General features: G+C 40.8%; 1 protein-coding gene across 1 annotated transcript; it reads right to left on the reverse strand.

The window, feature by feature from the left end:
- Positions 1–1452: 1452 nt before the first annotated feature.
- Positions 1453–10445, reverse strand: f9a (coagulation factor IXa). The gene is made up of 8 exons (XM_060926925.1): positions 10379–10445; positions 9946–10115; positions 9807–9831; positions 9553–9663; positions 9330–9461; positions 8957–9213; positions 8690–8816; positions 1453–2033 (listed from the first exon to the last, which is right to left on the reverse strand). Exons 1-8 carry the CDS (start codon positions 10443–10445, stop codon positions 1453–1455), a joined length of 1470 nt encoding a protein of 489 aa, XP_060782908.1.
- Positions 10446–20720: the final 10275 nt, after the last annotated feature.

Consider the following 20720-nt stretch of genomic DNA (forward strand, 5'->3'; position numbering starts at 1 on the left):
TTGGGCTCTGCGAGATGAATTTATCAAGTGATTTCTGCCAGTCCATTAGGGAAGGGAGGGGGGTGCTGCATGACATGCATTTAGAATCTTGTCCTATTTTTATGCTCACTTTAAAGAAGTGCTAAATACGCTTTCGTATTTTGTCTGTCATGGTTAAAAAAAAAAAGAATGATGAGTAAGCTGCTCAAGTGTTGAGACATTTTGTGTCTTTCATGTGTGTTCTTTTCACATATGAAAAATCAATCCCATTTACATCTTACAATAACATTTACCCTATTTGAAACCATATTTTTTGGGGGTGTTTTGGTAAAGGAAATATTGAACACTATTTGATAGCTGTATGCATCATCGGAAAGAACGAGTAATGATTTTCCCCCTTCTTTATTAAATATTGTTTATGTTGGTACGGTAGTAATCCTAAAACTACAATTAATTTAAGAAATCATTCATATTTAAAAGACTTGCAGTGCCCTCCACAATTATTGGCACCCCTTGTAATTCACCAACAGTGATCCTTGGGGATTTTTTTTTTTTTGCCTCACTGTACATGGGGGAAAAATAAACTAGGGTCCTCTTCCAGGCAAGTGTGTAACAGTTCCAGTTGGTGTCCACTTTTTTTTTTTTATTATTGCCCTAACAGTAGAAATGGACATTTTCAGGTAAGTAGCTATTTTTTTTTCTTAACCATTCCCTTATTTATGAAGGTTAACACACTTTTTTCCCCTCATTTGGCTTGTGTGTTCTCTTATCTTTCCCATGTTGATGGATGACTAGGGAATTTGGCCTCCGTCATGTCATATTTGTACCCCAGTTAATCAAGAACTCATGGACTACAACTTGAAAGTTTCTACACACTCCAATCATCTCAAAAATGTACAATTTAAATGGGAAACATGCTTCAGTTATGTTCAATATAATTTCCAGGGGTGCCAATAATAATGGTACATGTGGTTATTTATTTAATTATTTTAGTTGAAAATGATTATTTCCTGATTGGGGATTTGCTTTTCTCTGAATAAATTTATTTCAATTAAAGGTTGGGGTTTTTTCTCATTTTTTCAGTGTGAGATGAAGCGACTTCATCAAAAGGTGGATTTATTTCCAATCCTTTTTGCTAATCTTTACAAGAGGTGCCAATAATTGTAGAGGGCACTGTATTTGTCAACAACTCCGCCGAAACTCCTTTAAGAAGCATAACATGAGCTGTACTTTTTGTGTGCACGGACTCTTCAGCATTAAGATTTAAACGTGATGGATGGATTATATGGAAATGTACTTGTTTTCGTCTCTGACACAGTCAACAAAAGAATCGAACACTCGATAGCTGTACTGAGCTCAAACAATAGTTACCTCGCGTTGACCAACATCTTGATATTACTGCTTAGTAGTAAAAGAAAACCCAAGTGTTAAAATAATAGTAGTAATCAATCCTGAGAGACAAAATTCTCCAAATTAAAACTCAACATCCTCAGATGGCATGCTTTTGGTGATCCCCATAACATACTGTATCCATTTGTAGTAGTTGCCTACTTGTGTGTATATGCCATACTTTCCCTTCTTGGCGCATTCCTCTCCCCAGCTAACAATGCCAGTAAGGAACCAAAGTCCATTATACTGGTTAGCATGGGGTCCCCCACTATCCCCCTGGCACGAGTCCTTTGATGCATCCTGATAGCCAGCGCAGAACATGTAGTGTGTGATTCGTTCACTGCTGCTCTCCTTACAATCGCTTCTATCCACATAGGGCACTTCAGCTACCTGAAGGGTCTCTGCAGTTCGCCCATTAAAATGCAGCCGGCCCCAACCACTAATGGTGGCTAGTGTGCCAGACTGAAGCAGGGTCTTGCTAAAGCTGCTGGGCCCGAGGCAGATGGACCGCACGTCGTCAGTGAAAACGATGGCGCTGCGTAGGCGCACAAGAGCAATGTCATGGTTGTAAAAGCTGGTGGCTGGGTCATAACGCGGGTGCATTATGGATTTCTCCACTTCTAGATCCTGCTCTGTGCCCTCTTTCTTGTAGACATTGTGCTCACCTGTGTGACAGAACAGTATTGGATTTGTCACAATGCAAATGACTTTGATCGTTTGAACTATATTTAATTTAGACATAAGTGATGAATCATTAAGCCAACAGTAAGAGCGACACTCTGTGAGCACTTTATTAGGAACACCTACTCCTTCATGCAGTTATCTAACCAGCTCATCTTTTGCCAGCGGTGCAATGCATAAAATCATTCCGATATGGCCAGCAGTTTCAGGTAATGTTCACATCAACCATCAGAATGAGTAAAAAAAAAAAATGTGATCTCAAAGATTCTGACATTTGTATGTTTGTTGGTGCCAGATGGGCTGCTTTGTATTTCTATAACTGCTGAACTCCTGGGATTTTCATGTCCAAGTCTCTAGAGTTTACTCAGAATGGTGCAATAAAGAAAAAGCATCCAGTGAGCCGCAGTTCCACAGACAGAAAAACACCTTGTTTATGAGAGAGGTCAGTAGAGAATCGCCAGACTGGTTTGGGTTTGCAGAAAGACTACAGTAACTCCATTAACCACTCTGTACAATTGTGGTGGGCAGAAAAGCATCTCAGAATCCACATCACGTCGAATCTTGTGGCAGATGGGCTACAAGGGCAGACGACCATGTCGGGCTCCATTTCTGTCAGCCAGGAACAGAAAGCTGAGGCTGCACTGGGCACAGGCTCAACAAAACTGGACAGCTGAAGACTGGAAAAATGTATCCTGATTTGATGAATCTCGATTTCTGCTGAGGCACACAGATGATAGGGTCAGAATTTGTCACCAACAACATGAATCCATGGACCCAACCTGCCTTGTGTCAATGGTCCAGGCTGGTGGAGGCGGTGTAAAGATGTGGGGAATGTTTGTTTTTCTTGGCACACTTTGGGCACGTTAATACAAATCAATCACCGTTTGAATGCCACAGCATATTTGAGTATTGTTGCTGATCATGTGCATCTCTTCATGGCCACAGTTTACAATCTTCTAATGCAGGGGTCACCAAACCTTTTTCTCTGGGGGCCACATTGTCGTTCCTGACTGTGATGGGGGGCCGGGGTCGGGTCAGCTATATAACATAGAATTGTATGACCCAGACAAATATGACCACCAGCAGGCCTCATTGTGTAGTAGAGATTACTAGCCTGGCACAGCCATCCCCACTACTATATCCACACTACTATATCCCCACTACCATATCCCCACTACTATATCAACACTTGATTCCTGGCACATATTTGTTTATCTTTACTAGTGGTTTGCAAAAGTAGTAATCGAGTCTTCACACTTTGTTTTACAACCCTGATTCCAAAAAAGTTGGGACAAAGTACACATTGTAAATAAAAACGGAATGCAATAATTTACAAATCTCAAAAACTGATACTGTATTCACAATAGAACATAGACAACATATCAAATGTCGAAAGTGAGACATTTTGAAATTTCATGCCAAATATTGGCTCATTTGAAATTTCATGACAGCAACACATCTCAAAAAAGTTGGGACAGGGGCAATAAGAGGCTGGAAAAGTTAAAGGTACAAAAAAGGAACAGCTGGAGGACCAAACTGCAACTCATTAGGTCAATTGGCAATAGGTTATTAACATGACTGGGTATAAAAAGAGCATCTTGGAGTGGCAGCGGCTCTCAGAAGTAAAGATGGGAAGAGGATCACCAATCCCCCTAATTCTGCGCCGACAAATAGTGGAGCAATATCAGAAAGGAGTTCGACAGTGTAAAATTGCAAAGAGTTTGAACATATCATCTACAGTGCATAATATCATCAAAAGATTCAGAGAATCTGGAAGAATCTCTGTGCGTAAGGGTCAAGGCCGGAAAACCATACTGGGTGCCTGTGATCTTCGGGCCCTTAGACGGCACTGCATCACATACAGGCATGCTTCTGTATTGGAAATCACAAAATGGGCTCAGGAATATTTCCAGAGAACATTATCTGTGAACACAATTCACCGTGCCATCCGCCGTCGCCAGCTAAAACTCTATAGTTCAAAGAAGAAGCCGTATCTAAACATGATCCAGAAGCGCAGACGTCTTCTCTGGGCCAAGGCTCATTTAAAATGGACTGTGGCAAAGTGGAAAACTGTTCTGTGGTCAGACGAATCAAAATTTGAAGTTCTTTATGGAAATCAGGGACGCCGTGCCATTCGGACTAAAGAGGAGAAGGACGACCCAAGTTGTTATCAGCGCTCAGTTGAGAAGCCTGCATCTCTGATGGTATGGGGTTGCATTAGTGCGTGTGGCATGGGCAGCTTACACATCTGGAAAGACACCATCAATGCTGAAAGGTATATCCAGGTTCTAGAGCAACATATGCTCCCGTCCAGACGACGTCTCTTTCAGGGAAGACCTTGCATTTTCCAACATGACAATGCCAAACCACATACTGCATCAATTACAGCATCATGGCTGCGTAGAAGAAGGGTCCGGGTACTGAACTGGCCAGCCTGCAGTCCAGATCTTTCACCCATAGAAAACATTTGGTGCATCATAAAACGGAAGATACGACAAAAAAGACCTAAGACAGTTGAGCAACTAGAATCCTACATTAGACAAGAATGGGTTAACATTCCTATCCCTAAACTTGAGCAACTTGTCTCCTCAGTCCCCAGACGTTTACAGACTGTTGTAAAGAGAAAAGGGGATGTCTCACAGTAGGAAACATGGCCTTGTCCCAACTTTTTTGAGATGTGTTGTCGTCATGAAATTTAAAATCACCTAATTTTTCTCTTTAAATGATACATTTTCTCAGTTTAAACATTTGATATGTCATCTATGTTCTATTCTGAATAAAATATGGCATTTTGAAACTTCCACATCATTGCATTCCGTTTTTATTTACAATTTGTACTTTGTCCCAACTTTTTTGGAATCAGGGTTGTAATTTGAAATACCACAGATATTCCATTTATTTATTTTCTAATAAAAATAACATCAAAGCTGTCAAGGTAAGAAACCTCTGCCTAGTTGAGGTGATTGACACTGGCAAAGGTGAGTGGAAAATGATAAATTGTAGGTAGGCCTGTTGATATTATTAATAATTGTGTGCAGCACTTAATAAAGGTCAAATAAATAGGCCTATAAAATACATTAAAAAAACAGTGAAATTATAATAATATGAGCAATAGATCACAGCAGTTGTGCTGTGTCCTACACGTCATTGCTCTCATCCATGGCCAAAGCAAAAAACTCGAATTCTGACGCTTTCTCATTTAGCTGGTCATACACGTTGTCCCCCAAATCTTCGGTTCGCCTGGTCATAGTAGTCGCAGAGAGACTCACCGCGTTGAGCGCATCCTTCTTGTCGGGACACACCTCCTCGGCCACAGCAAGCATGCATACTTTAACAAAGTCCCCATCAGTAAACGGCTTTCCATGGGTAGCTAGTAGGTGAGCTACCTTATAGCTAGCTCGGACAGCAGCCTGATTGATCTGGGTTTGGCAAAGGAATACATTCTGTTGTGCAGCCAGTCCGCATTTCATCCTCCGAATCCTGTCTTCTCTTGTTTGCCCTCACAAACTAGCATACTCTTTGTGGCGGGTTTCGCAGTGACGACGCAGATTATATTCTTTGAAAACCGACACACTTTCTTTACATACAAGACAAACTGCACGGTCCTTACACTGAACGAAAAAATAATCGGTGGTCCACTGTTCTTTAAAAACTCTGCACTCTCTGTCAACTTTTCGCTGACCGCTAGCCATTTTGCTGTCCTGAACACTGACAGTTCTCTGCGCATGCGCTGCCTGTCACTGCTTGATCGCGAGCATATGACGAAAATTCGGAAAATATGAAAAGTTCATTTTATAACTAAATATCAATTTTAATTGATAAAATCAACAAAATACAAGATGCAGACATGTTGTTATTTGCCAAAAAGCAATTTAAAAAAATAGGCCATGACCACTTTTGGGGATTGCCTCATAGGGCCGGTTCAAGTGGTGGGGGGTGGCGGGCCGGAGTCGGCCCGCGGGCCGTAGTTTGATGACCCCTGTTCTAATGGCTACTTCCAGCATGATAGTGTACTATGTCACAAAGCAAAAATTGTCTCAAACCAGTTTCATGAACATGACAATGAGCTCAGTGACCTTCAGTGGCCGTCCCACTCACCGGATCTGAATCCAGGAACGCCGCTGGGGTGTGGTACAACGGGAGATTCGCAGCATAAAAGTGCACCTGAAAAATCTGCAGGAATTGTGTGACATGGACCAGAATCTCAAAGGATTACTGAGGTTTCCAACATCTTGTGGAATCTGTGCCTTGAAGAATGAAGGCTGTTTTGAGAGCAAAGAGAAGCCCTAACCAGTATCGGTATGGTGTTCCTAATAAAGTGCTCAATGAAAGTAGTAAAGCCCTCTATATTTAAACCTTTTGTTTATAACCTTGTCGGAGATGGATTAGTACTTTTAAATGTACTTTCAGAGTGACCAGGTTTGAAAATGGTGCTATAAATACTAAATGACACACATGTTGTCTTGCAAAAGTATTCATCCCCCTTGGTGTTTGTCCTGTTTTGTCGCATTACAAGCTGGAATTAAAATGGATTTTTGGAGGGTTAGCACCATTTGATTTACACAACATGTCTGCCACTTTAAAGGTGAAAATTGTTGTTTTATTGTGACACAAACGATAATTAAGATGAAAAAAACAGAAATCTGGAGTGTGCATAGGTATTCACCCCCTTTTGTATGAAACCCCTAAATAAGAGCTGGTCCAACCAATTCACTTCATAAGTCACATAATCAGTTGATTAAGATCCACCTGTGTGCAATCAAAGTGTCACATGATCTGTCACATGATGTCTGTATAAATCAACCTGTTCTGGAAGAACCCTGACTCTGCAACACTACAAAGCAAGCAACATGAAAACCAAGGAGCCTCCAAACAGGTCAGAGACAAAGTTGTGGAGAAGTATAGATCAGGAATGGGTTATAAAAAAAATCCCAAACTTTGAATATCCTAGGAAGCACCATTAAAACCAGTATGGCAAAATGGAAGGAACATGGCACCACTACAAACCTGACGAGAAGGCCACCCACCAAAACTCACAGACTGGGCAAGGAGGGCATTAATCAGAGATGCAACAAAGACACCAAAGATAACACTGAAGGAGATATAAAGATCCACAGTGGAAATGAGAGTATCTGTCCATAGGACCACTAAGTTGTACACTCCACAGAGCGGGGCTTTATGGAAGAGTGGCCGGAAAAAAAGCCATTACTTAAGAAAACGTTTGGAGTTTGCCCAACAGCATGTGGCAGACTCCCCAAACACATGGAAAAAGATTCTCTGGTCAAATGAAACGAACATTGATTTTTTTGGCCATCATGGGAAATGCCATGTGTGGCACAAACCACCCTGAGAACACCATTCCTACAATGAAGCATGGTGGTGGCAGCATCATGCTGTGGGGATATTTTTCATCTGCAGGGACAGGAAAGATGGATGGTACTAAATACAGGGCAATTCTGGAGGAAAATCTGTTTGAGTCAGCCAGAGGTTAGAGACTGGGATGAAGGTTCAAGTACCAGCAGGGCAATGACCCTAAACATGCTGCTAAAGCTACACTGGAGTGGTTTAAAGGGAAACATTTAAATGTCTTAGAATGGCCTAATTCAGGGGTTTTCAAAGTGTGGGGGAGTCAGCCCCCCCTCAGAGAGCAAATAAACAACAGCGCCCCCTCCTTACAATTTTTGTTGTTGCTATACTTAATGTTCCATTCGTATTAAAAAAAAATGGTTGTTGTACACATTTTTTTCTTTTACACATTTTAAACATCTGTGCTTTTTGAAACCTCATTTTTTCTTTTACACATTTTAAACATCTGTGCTTTTTTTTTAAAAAAAATCTTGTTTTACACATTTTAAACATCTCATAGCATCATTAGCTAGCACCTCTTGGCAGACAACACACTGTGGCAGTGGAGCATCTTCAGATCCAGTCCATGAAGATCCAAACTTTAAATAATCGTGGTCATACTTCCTTCTTTTTTTTGCTTGGCCCAGACTCTGTCTCCTCACTCACTGTAGCTTTAGGTACTAAAAATGGATCCATTTTGTCTCTGGCAAAGGCTAGCTGAAGTTCGCTAAATGTCCGCAATAGTAACTTATTCTGGTTTATTTTTCCTCATGTTGCGCCCCCCCGAAGAACTCTGGCACCCCCTAGGGGAGGCGCACCCCACACTTTGAAAAGCCCTGGCCTAATCAAAGCCCAGACCTCAATCCAATTGAGAATCTGTGGCATAACGCAACGCATCTAACTTGAAGGAGTTGGAACAGTTTTGCCTTGAGGAATGGGCAAAAATCCCAGTGGTTAGATGTGCTAAACTAATAGAGACATACCCCAAGAGACTTGCAGCTGTAATTGCAGCAAAAGGTGGCTCTACAAAGTATTGACTTTGGGTGGGAGGGTGAATGCCTATGCACACTCCAGATTTCTGTTTTTTTTTTATCTTAATTATTGTTTGTGTCACAATAAAACAACAATTTTCACCTTTAAAATGGTAGGCATGTTGTGTAAATCAAATGATGCTAACCCCGTAAAAATCCATTTTAATTCCAGCTTGTAATGCAACAAAACAAGACAAACACAAAGGGGATGAATAGTTTTGCAAGACACTGTGTTTGTTGTTGCTGTTAGCCCGGAGTCTTACCTACTCTGATGAAGAATTCTATCTGCTTGCTCTCTTCTATACAGTGTGCTGCAGTTATGACCCACTGCTTACTTAGAATAGAACCTCCACAGAACACCTGCTGTGTCTTACGCAGCACCAACGCCACCTACAGTACACCGATCAACAAAGCCATGCTTATACAATGTCCAAACGACATCTTATGCTGGATTTTAACTGCTTATTCCAACAACAATGAAAGCTCATGAGCTGTCAGCTCTTGTGAAATTGCCCAGACTCTCTCTGTACCTGCCAGGGAACGTCTCCAAACGATGCTGTGTCTCCACCAATGATGCGAATCCTGTTGTTGAGACTCTCTGTGGTGTTATTGAACCACATGGGTAGTTTTGAACGAGAACGTGAGAGTTTGTCCTTCTTTTGGCTTATGGTTTGGTTGGTGATGGGAACACTTTGGTGTGTAACGTTTCTGTCAGCTTTTATTCTGTTAGACAAGTTGGCACTAAAAGACCTCACATTGATCCTTTTCACACCACAGGGGAACGTCACTGCAAACACACACACAAAAAGAAATGTTTTAGGTTTAGTAGCATGAGTTGAAGGTTTTAACCTTCGATGATGGCATTCTTGGGGGTGGGGGGGAATGCATATACTTGAAGATTACCATCAGGGATACATTTGACGACCTCCACCAGTTTGTACCCAGTAGCGCAGGAACAGACTACACCATAAATCTCCAATGTGGAACAGAAATGCATGCAGCCTCCGTTATTAACATCACAGTCCCTGGCAGTCACTAGGCAGTGTAAATAAACATTGGTCACATTGGGAAATTATGAACATTGTGCTGTTTTCAAATAGGCCTTTAGTCCTTTTTTTTTTCTCACCTATTTCACAGTTCTGTCCAGTGAAACCTGGTTGGCAGTGACATATATACTTGCTCTTTTGGTGCTCACATGTGCCCTGGTTTTTACATGGTGTTTCTTTACACTGGTTCCCTAAAACATGGAAGTATTTCTTGAGATCCAGCCAGTGTGTATGTGGCAAAGTTTACTTGAAAAATCCACCAAATGTATTAAAATTCTCTATATTCAAGACATAAACAACTTTAAGATGCAGTCAACAATTAAGAATAACTTACAAGCATAATGTGACCAAAACTCCATCTGTAAAACCCACAACAATCTCATGAGTTTAGTCATGTCACACCTGTGCTGTAAAACTTACAATGATTGGCAAGAGTTCTGAGATGTGTGTACTACTGTTGTTCTGTTGCTCACGGTTTTCTCGTTATTTTCGAAGACTTCTCTGGCCTCTTCGATGTTGCACTTCTCCTCCATGCACTCACTTTCCAAATCCCCTTCAAAAATCTCCTCAAAGACACCTGTGTTTGCACGCCTGGACCTCTGCAAAACAGTATCTGCTTCCCACTTATCCAAAAACACTGGCCCTGGGCAGATATAGAGAGTCTTGAAGTGATTAAGACTAAGCACCATACTCTGAAAACATACTTACAGTAGGCACTTATTCTTCCATTACTAGTCTTTAAAGCATCATTGTATGTATTGTTATTTATGGACAAGAAAGCCAAGAGGCATTTAGATCGCATGCTTTTGTCTTCCATTGTCCTAGATCGTTGCCCATGTGGACGTGATATTTTTTTAAATAACATCTCGTTGCCGTTGTCGTGTGGATGTAGCCTAAATGGCTTACCTGCAGAGATCTGCAGCTTGTGCTGGAGCAAAACACAACAGAGGAAAAGAATGGAGAATGCAGCCATGCCTGCGGAGAGCAAATTTATTCCACACTACGGTCAGAGGGTAAATGACCTGAGCCAGCACTCCAAAGTGCAATAGCATGTTTGCTCTACCCACTGAGTTTTGCATTTGTGTGTGTGTGTGTGTGTGTGAGAGTCAGAGAAAGAGAGATATTTATTCACAATCCATTACATAAAATAGGGGATTATAATTTAAATTTGCTGAAAACAGATGTAAAATTAGCTGTTGGGGGGGGGGGGTTATCCAAGTATATGACTGTTAATCTGAGTATTTTGAACAGTTAGCCAACATGCAAATGCTTCTAGTAAGCCATGTTCAATCTACACTAAAAGTAGACAGCCTTTCGATTTCATAAAATCTGTGAAATTTAGTTCCCTCTGAAATTTGGTCATTGTGATGTATGTTTATTTCTGTAACATCTAAAAAAAAAAAAACCCAACAGGCCATTCTGTGGCTGGGAAGTTATTTAATTGGAGGGATTCCCTAGCAAATAATGTACATGAAATCACTCGCTTCGCGCAGTCAAGAAGACAGAGGAAGTCCATGTGTGCATGCGCAGGTTTACCTTAGTTGTCGTTGTCTTCATCTTTTGGGTTTTACAGCAGCTGGCATCCAGTGTTGCATTAGTGCATCCACTGACAGGCTTACCTTGGCCATGCACTGACCGTTACATCATTCTGTCTCTAAACGAGCAGCTGATCACACCGAGGTGCTCGCTGATCACTGATATTTATTAGTTTGGTCCTGCGTTTCCTTTCCTTCACAAAATAACGTCTTTTCTTCTCACTTTCTGTTACTGTAATCAGTCTTTCACGTTTCATTCACACACTCGCATCTGCCATTGTTCTCTCCTGTTTCAAACTTGTATCCCACAATGCCTTGCACAGACAGGGAAAGCTCACCACATGATGCATGACTTAGTATCTTGAATTGGGTCACAGTGAAGCAAGAAAAAATAGCGGCGAATTTAAGGCCACGTGGCCCTAAATTCCTTAATTGTTTGATTAAAAAAAAACCTAATAAAATTGGAATTCTGTGATTCAAATTGAGTAGCTTTCGGTCCATCAAACAGAAATAACTAGGTGTCGGGGAAAATTATTTTTATGAAAAATCTGAAAGGCAGGACAGCTTTAAATATATATATTAAAAAAAGATAAAATTAATGTTTTTCTTCCTGTGCCACTTAATAATAATAATAATAATAATAATAATGTGCTGTAGCTTCTGACCCAGCTTCTAGTATTTTCTGAATGTATTAAATGCATTTGTCCTCCAATAGATGGCAGGCTTGTAACTTCAATTCACATCTCAAAAAATAATCGTGCAGTCTTCTAATTATAGTTCTGATATTGGTAATGAGCTGATTACAAAATTCAGAAATGAGGTTGGTTATATTGAGCTGTGTTCACTTTTCCCTATTATAATCATTAGCGTATAAGCATTTTCTTCTCCATTCCTTTTTTTTCTGAAAATTAAAAATTTCCATCAACACCACTCATGGGTACACCATGAGTGCAATAAAATTAAACATGGTCTAAAAATGGACTAACTGCACCCCATGAAACACAGATACCATTAGTGTCATTTAGTAGGAAGGAAGGAGCTGAATAAGCACACTAGAGAAAAACCCTGGAGGCTAAAATTCAATTCCACTGTGAACCAGCAATTTTAAAGCCTTTTGTATCTAACCCAGGATCTTCCACGTCTTTGCCTTAGGGATCACCTTGGCTTCTCAGATGAAGCGGTCATATTGACTGACTGTGGGCTTTTTCATCTCATCCAGCCAGTACCAAGCTAAATTATTCATACTGTTGCAATTAACACTGGCCATCAACCCTACTGTGAGAGCCACTCAATCTAGGCAGGCAACAGTAGCAGAAAGTATTTTAGGCATGAGAGGGGGTGTTGATAAGTGCCTCTCATGTGTGGCAATTAACAAACAGTGTAATTGTAGCCCTAGGCCATTTCAGAGGGCGTCAATAATCGGAACTGCATCACTCCAAACTTTTTAAATTACATCACTTAATAGCTGCTGAAGCTCTTGCCTTTGAATCATTCTTGAATCCTGAGGTTGTGAGTTATGTAATGTGGACAGTAGCACATACACATCTTTACCATTAAACGACTAGTCATGACAGCAGAGTTGGCAGCTCTATATGGAAAAAGGAAAAGGTGAAGGGAATGATTGACGTGCAGTGTCACAGTAGTGCTAATGCATCAAAGAAGACCTGTAGCCAGCAAAGCAAGATTAGCGAGATTGATGCAGACACACAGGAGTATAAATCCATCCATCCATTATCTGTAGCTGCTTATCCTGTGCAGGGTTGTGGGCAAGCTGGAGCCTATCCCAGCTGACTGTGGGCGAGAGGCAGGGTACACCCTGGACAAGTCGCCAGGTCATCGCAGGGCTGACACACAACCATTCACACTCACATTCACACCTACGGTCAATTTAGAGCCACCAATTAGCCTAACCTGCATGTCTTTGGACTGTGGAGGAAAACGGAGCACCCGGAGGAAACCCACGCAGACACGGGGAGAACATGCAAACTCCACACAGAAAGGCCCCGTCAGCCACTGGGCTCGAACCCGGACCTTCTTGCTGTGAGGCGACAGCGCTAACCACTACACCACTGTGCCACCCTGGAGTATAAATCATGTTCCAAATACTGTACTTTGTACAACCCCGATTCCAAAAAAGTTGGGACAAAGTACAAATTGTAAATAAAAACGGAATGCAATAATTTACAAATCTCAAAAACTGATATTGTATTCACAATAGAACATAGACAACATATCAAATGTCGAAAGTGAGACATTTTGAAATTTCATGCCAAATATTGGCTCATTTGAAATTTCATGACAGCAACGCATCTCAAAAAAGTTGGGACAGGGGCAATAAGAGGCTGGAAAAGTTAAAGGTACAAAAAAGGAACAGCTGGAGGACCAAATTGCAACTCATTAGGTCAATTGGCAATAGGTCATTAACATGACTGGGTATAAAAAGAGCATCTTGGAGTGGCAGCGGCTCTCAGAAGTAAAGATGGGAAGAGGATCACCAATCCCCCTAATTCTGCGCCGACAAATAGTGGAGCAATATCAGAAAGGAGTTCGACAGTGTAAAACTGCAAAGAGTTTGAACATATCATCATCTACAGTGCATAATATCATCAAAAGATTCAGAGAATCTGGAAGAATCTCTGTGCGTAAGGGTCAAGGCCGGAAAACCATACTGGGTGCCCGTGATCTTCGGGCCCTTAGACGGCACTGCATCACATACAGGCATGCTTCTGTATTGAAAATCACAAAATGAGCTCAGGAATATTTCCAGAGAACATTATCTGTGAACACAATTCACCATGCCATCCGCCGTTGCCAGCTAAAACTCTATAGTTCAAAGAAGAAGCCGTATCTAAACATGATCCAGAAGTGCAGACGTCTTCTCTGGGCCAAGGCTCATTTAAAATGGACTGTGGCAAAGTGGAAAACTGTTCTGTGGTCAGACGAATCAAAATTTGAAGTTCTTTATGGAAATCAGGGACGCCGTGTCATTCGGACTAAAGAGGATAAGGATGACCCAAGTTGTTATCAGCGCTCAGTTCAGAAGCCTGCATCTCTGATGGTATGGGGTTGCATTAGTGCGTGTGGCATGGGCAGCTTACACATCTGGAAAGACACCATCAATGCTGAAAGGTATATCCAGGTTCTAGAGCAACATATGCTCCCATCCAGACGACGTCTCTTTCAGGGAAGACCTTGCATTTTCCAACATGACAATGCCAAACCACATACTGCATCAATTACAGCATCATGGCTGCGTAGAAGAAGGGTTCAGGTACTGAACTGGCCAGCCTGCAGTCCAGATCTCTCACCCATAGAAAACATTTGGCGCATCATAAAACAGAAGATATGACAAAAAAGACCTAAGACAGTTGAGCAACTAGAATCCTACATTAGACAAGAATGGGTTAACATTCCTGTCCCTAAACTTGAGCAACTTGTCTCCTCAGTCCCCAGACGTTTACAGACTGTTGTAAAGAGAAAAGGGGATGTCTCACAGTGGTAAACATGGCTTTGTCCCAACTTTTTTGAGATGTGGTGTTGTCATGAAATTTAAAATCACCTAATTTTTCTCTTTAAATGATACATTTCCTCAGTTTAAACATTTGATATGTCATCTATGTTCTATTCTGAATAAAATATGGAATTTTGAAACTTCCACATCATTGCATTCCATTTTTATTTACAATTTGTACTTTGTCCCAACTTTTTTGGAATCAGGGTTGTACTAGTTCTTAATACTTCTCACCTCTTCTTTTGGGTGAAGGCCATGTAGTTGCAGGTCTGGTGTACAGTACTGATGCACTTGTCCTCAGGAAGACTAATGTCAGGATGTGGGGGTTGATTTATAAAGCAGCATTTTTTTGGCACCATCTCCAATTAGACCAGTGGCCAGGCCGTTGGAGGCAGCCGGCTCCTGGAGATAATAAACACCAGAAAGATTAATGTTACAGCACTTCTTCACCAGAGAAAAGCAAGTAGTGTGCAGAGCAACTGGCCATATTTGCTAGTTGGATGTTTCCTTGTACCTCTCTAATCAAGACTTTCGGCAAGGAGCACTGGCTGTTGTTTCAGGCTTGTGAAGGATCTGGCTAGCAGCGTATTTAAAGGAATACAGTGGTATTTTTTCTGTCTCACCAATAGCCATCAAAAGTGCACTAGAGCAGCGGCTCCAATTATCGACAGTCCATAATTATCGACACTTTTTCAGATTTACGAATACAATTTTTTTTACAAAGGCGAGTTTCAGTTACAACAGTTATTATTGGTTAATTAATCAACTGGAAGACCCCCCCTCACACTTTGATGACATAGCTCGTTACCGGAGATGGAATTTTTTTTTATCACGATCAGCAATTTGAGGGAAAACCCGGACGTTATCATCGCAGGTAAGCATGGTGGAAAGATCATGGACATGTTTTTACTTCTCAAATTCACCGATATTTCATGATGTCCTTGTCGAAACCGACTTTGTTTCTTACGCTTTCATTTGACAGTCGCCATTTTGTATCTAAACGCGTGTTTGAGAAGTCACTTGAGGTGTCGATAATAGTGATAATTTTCACCGGTGTCCACCATTATCGACACCCTGTGGAATTAAGTGATATTTACAACTGTTATGGATCGATCTTTGTTTAACATTGTTGAAGTCGATGAAGTACTTTAAAAAAAAAAAATAAGTGTTGTGATTTTTTTTCTGATTCATAACAGAATGGAATGCTTATAGAGTATTTGGAATCCTATTGCAGTAAATAGAATTAGACCAGAATTAAACTCCTAGCATATAAAAAATTACATTGCTTGAAATATTCAGATTTTTCTATTCCATTCAGATTTTTTTTTGGGGGGGGGGTGTTTCAGTTTGTTGTAAATATCTACCACATATTACAATATCAGTAGACATTTTATATTTTGGTTCGAGGAATGACATGCGACCTTTGACCTGGATTTTCATGTGGTTACAATGTCAATCGCCTGTTGACATTTATTGGTAAACTACAAAACTAGAAATTAATACAAACAACAACGAATGATTAACAAAATGTGATCTACAAAAATACTTAAAGTGGAACAAAAAGATTTTCTGTCACAGGTTAAACATTATCAGTTAATTTGTTTACAAACATTAGAATTACTTCCTCATTTACTTAAGCACCAACATCGATATATTTATATAAAAGATATTTTGTACTCGATATAAGTCTATGTAAAACACATTTTAAATAAAAACTATGTTTTGTTAACTTAATACCACATACTGATTTTTTTAAAATAAATAATCATCTGGATGTCGATAATTGTGGACAAAGGTGTCAATAATTGTGGAAAGGTGTCATGTGATCTGATACGCTAAGTAATCAGGAATCAACTCATTTTTTTCCAGTGGAAGTTTGAGTAATTATTCATGCACAATTTACGTATTGAAAGTCTTCTACTTTTGCAACGGCCAAAAGATCGTTAAGGTGTCGATAACTGTAGCCGCACTACATCACCATCTGTAGCACATGTGCTATTACCACTGACACTTGTTTACACATTTCCTGGTAAGGAGAAAACTACAGAAAACCTGTTTACTTGCAGTCATTTTTAATGGAAGTCTAAGGGCAATTGTTTAAAATATGTGACTGTCAAAAATTCAAAACTACAGTGGTTACACTTGGACAATAAAGGTATAGAATGAGGCACACATGAGATTATACTTTATCTTACCATGTTATTCTGTAAATTTATCACTTCAGCACAAAGTGATGAGAATGTTCCAGGGACAGTTAGCCATTTGACAGCAATATTTATATCTCATACTGCATGATATTATCATTTTGTGACTTTGTTGAAGGTCTCAGCATGTGTGCACACTACTGGCTTAGTCCTTCAGCTGTAATCCACTGTTCATAAAGCTATGGTGATGTGTGTAACTAACAATCTGCCTTGCTTGGGGCAGCACGGTGGTGTAGTGGTTAGCACTGTCACCTCACAGCAAGAAGATTCTGGGTTCGAGCCCAGTGACCGAAGGGAGCCTTTCTGTGTGGAGTTTGCATGTTTTCCCCATGTCTGCGTGGGTTTCCTCCAGGGACTCCGGTTTCCCCCACAGTCCAAAGACGTGGTTAAGTTAACATGGGGCAGCCATGGCCTGAGGTTGGGCTGAAGTGCCCTTGAGCAAGGCACCTAACCCACAACTGCTCCTTGGGCACTGTAACATAGCTGTCCACTGCTTTGGGTATGTGTGTGCTCATTGTTCACTTGTGTGTGTGTGTGTGTGTGTTCACTGTTTTAGATGGGTGAAATTTCACTGTGTGCTTGAGTATATGTGTGACAAATAAAGGCCTCTTGGCTTCTTCTTCTTGGCCTCTGCTTAACATGTCGTATGGGATATGAATAACATACTTGCACTACATGACTAAAAATTTGTGGACTATGACACCCACACCCATATTTGGGTTTTCTCCAAGCTGTTGCCACAAAGTTGGACGCACACAGTTGTGTAGGATCTCTTTATTATGCTTTAGAATTACAGTTTCCCTTCACTGGAACTAAGGGGTCCAAATCTGTTTCAGCATAATAATACCACTGTGCACAAAGTGAGGTCCAGGAAGACATGGTTTGCCCAGATTGGAGTGGAACAACTGCACAGATCCCTTAACTCAACCCCACTGAACACCTCTGGGATGAATTGGAATGCCGACTGTACCCCAGGCCTCACCTGACTCCTCACCTGACAATGTGATCAGGACCTCACCTCACTTATGCTCTTGTGGCTGAAAAGACACAAATCCCCACAGCCATGCTCCCAAATTGAATGGAAAGAAATCCCAGGAGAGTGGAGGTTATTATAACAATAAAGGAGAACTAAATCTGGAATGGGATGTTCAAAAGCACATATAGATGCAGGGGTGCCACTAGAAATTTTGGGCTCTATGAAAGAATATAATATCCCCCCACCCCCACCCCCACACTTACTTTACATTTCTGGTAACCCAACTTCTTCAGGATGGTGTCAATCTACTGATGGTTCACCATCAATTCTGCTTCCACCGTGCACAGCTAATGTTAGTGCTGGATTGGAAAGCAACAAACTTAATGTGGTGTCACGCTCTGGCTCCACCTACACAAGACTGTACCATGTCATGAATAGGGAGAGGGGTGAAATATAAAGACTATCTATTCTAATAATTTTGTAGAAAATGTAAAACCGAACCAGAAGGTTGTTGTATTTGCTCGTTTTAAGAGACAAAATTATTAAAGATATTTTTGATTAAATTAACTTACATATGGTAATAATATTGTCCTCTGAAGGCCCTCTGTCAATGCTGGGCCCTTAGAATCATCCTAACTCCCTCCCCCCCAAATGGCGCCCCTGTATGGGTGTGATGGTTGGGTGTCCACAAACGTTTTGTCTTGTGGTGGAATTGAATAAACAGGGGTGTGTTTCCCAAAAGCTTCTTAATGCAAAGATCATCTTAACTAGGAGAGAGAGCGTTTATTGTGCTGCTTGCACTACCATTTAATGATTATCTTTGTGCTGTGATGATTTTGGGAAACAGGCCAGACAAGTTAAAATTAGTCAATTGTGGGCTCCCAAGTAGCACCGCAGAGAAGCCTTCACCCTATTTTTGGGAGAACTTTGCAAGTTTCATTCTTGACAATACCACAGTCATTTCTAGCCAGGAGTCAAAATAGCAAAACTAACCATGCTCTCTGGGTGGGAGGGCTGGCAGACTCTTTGTTCTCTGTAAATCACAGTGATGCTAGCTAGTCATGGGCAGGGCATCACTTTCCTTCGAGTGTCTTACACTCTGACACATCACGAGCAGTAGTTTGAAAAGATGTGGTTGGCTGGTCTCAAAGAAAGTATGTTAACCTTCACTTTCCCCGTTTTGTAGCTGTTGTCTGATTCCAGAGACCCGGTTGGTGGATGGGAATTGGCAGGTGACCAAATTGGGGAGAAAATGAGGGGGAAAAATGTTAGTAACCATATCACCATGTTGTAAGCCATGCAAGAGGCCAATTTCACTTTGTTACATGAATGTTAATGAGATCACCGAGAGAAATTGTCCAGTTCGTTCTAAAAATGGGCAGTCTGTATTGACTGTTTCCCAAAATCACTTTCATATCCATCTGTTTCGGAATCTCATGCTGTCACTGGCTGCATGAAACCCATGAAGATAGATGACCTTTACCTGGGCTGCCAACTCTCACGCAATGAGCGTGAGACACACGCATTTGATTGTCTTCACACGCTCACATGCCATACCTCCAATTTCTCATGCTAGAAAAAAATCTAGTTTATCCATCTAATCTAGGCTACCCATTGCGTCGCGCCAACCACTTGCGATTGATCAATTACACCTTACGCACGGCTAAACAGGCAGAGAGCTGTTCCCTTCTGTACACACTCCCCTATGGTAGGTGGTGCATCTAATGATGCTGCACTCGCCGGAAGTTGGATAATTGCCTACCGTCAATTTAGAGGAAGAGGAGAGAGAAGAAGGTATCTGAGTTGAAGACGGGTGTCTCAGACAGGTTTGTACATATGCACGCCAATGTGTGGTGTTACTGGCGTAATTATGAACTTATATAAAGTTTCTTAATCGTTTAGCCTATAAGTGTTGTGAGAATATTTAATGCCATATCGAGAGCTGTGTACTAGGCATGCTAAATCATTATAGGCCTACTGCCGTGCCACAGCCTCTATCTTCCCCAACAAACAGCACGGGAGAGCACCTCCTTAGCACACGTTTATTAAGGCGCATTTTTAGTTTGTTTACTGTATGTTATCATACTTTATGACTTTATTTGAAGCCATACTGGAAATGTTGTAAAATAAAGCAAGTAAGAGATAATATTACAAATGCTAGAAGAGCCATTAGCCACCATACCTATTGTTTATTTACAGGGTATTTATTTTTAATTATTTATGATGTATGTAATTGCTCAGTTAAAGTAAATAAAGCATGGTCACCTGTAATATCAAAGAACTTGTGAATAATTAAAAAAAAAGATAGAGAACAATATACTGAGGAGACAGGGTTTCAAAGAGGGCAAGACAGGTAGAGAATATTTGTCAGATAACAGGCCCTGACGAATGCTCTATTACTAATAAGAAACATAGATAAGAAATAAATTAATAAGAAATATATTAATATAGCTTATTTAAGTATGACCAAAATTTTTAAGCCCAACTTTGTGTGCACATTCCCACCTATGGCCAAGGTTCAGCTTTTTGTGTTTCAATACTGTTCAAACTTAATCATTTTAATGTTTCTTGTAGCACATGCACACTTTGCTTACTGTTTAAGCATTTTATTTGTTCTTTTGCTGTTGATATTTTTCCCCATGCCAATCTTCTGCTGAACCCAGTGGTGGGGAAAGCCCTTAAATGCATAATGAATAGTCAGTGAGGGACAATCTTATTTTTTGCAACAGTTATTAAAAACTTAACATTTAGTTTCAATTCAGAAGGTGTTTAGGCTTAGCTGATGAAATATTTTCAAACATGAACTTGCCTTTAAATCTGAAACACAGGTCTATAGGGCTACAGGAACATTGGCAGTCATCTGTAGTTTTCTAGTGTGGGGGCTTTTAAGCCAAAACTTGGTGCTTTTGTTGGCCACAAGCTGAAGGCCTGGCAAGTCAGGGTGTGTAAGAATGTAGGTATGGCACAGCAGGCCACTCCAAAAATCCACCAGAATGCAGGAACATTTACTAAATCCAAAATC

Source organism: Neoarius graeffei, chromosome 8 (assembly GCF_027579695.1).
Source record: "Neoarius graeffei isolate fNeoGra1 chromosome 8, fNeoGra1.pri, whole genome shotgun sequence".
NCBI lineage: Eukaryota > Metazoa > Chordata > Actinopteri > Siluriformes > Ariidae > Neoarius > Neoarius graeffei.

Coding starts and splice junctions, on each gene's coding strand:
- f9a (XM_060926925.1), bottom strand. CDS start 10,445: ATGGCTGCATTCTCCATTCTTTTCCTCTGTTGTGTTTTGCTCCAGCAC. Junction 9,462..9,552: donor TGGACAGAACTGTGAAATAG/GTGAGAAAAAAA, acceptor TACACTGCCTAG/TGACTGCCAGGGACTGTGAT. Junction 8,817..8,956: donor TTGGAGACGTTCCCTGGCAG/GTACAGAGAGAG, acceptor GGTGTACTGTAG/GTGGCGTTGGTGCTGCGTAA.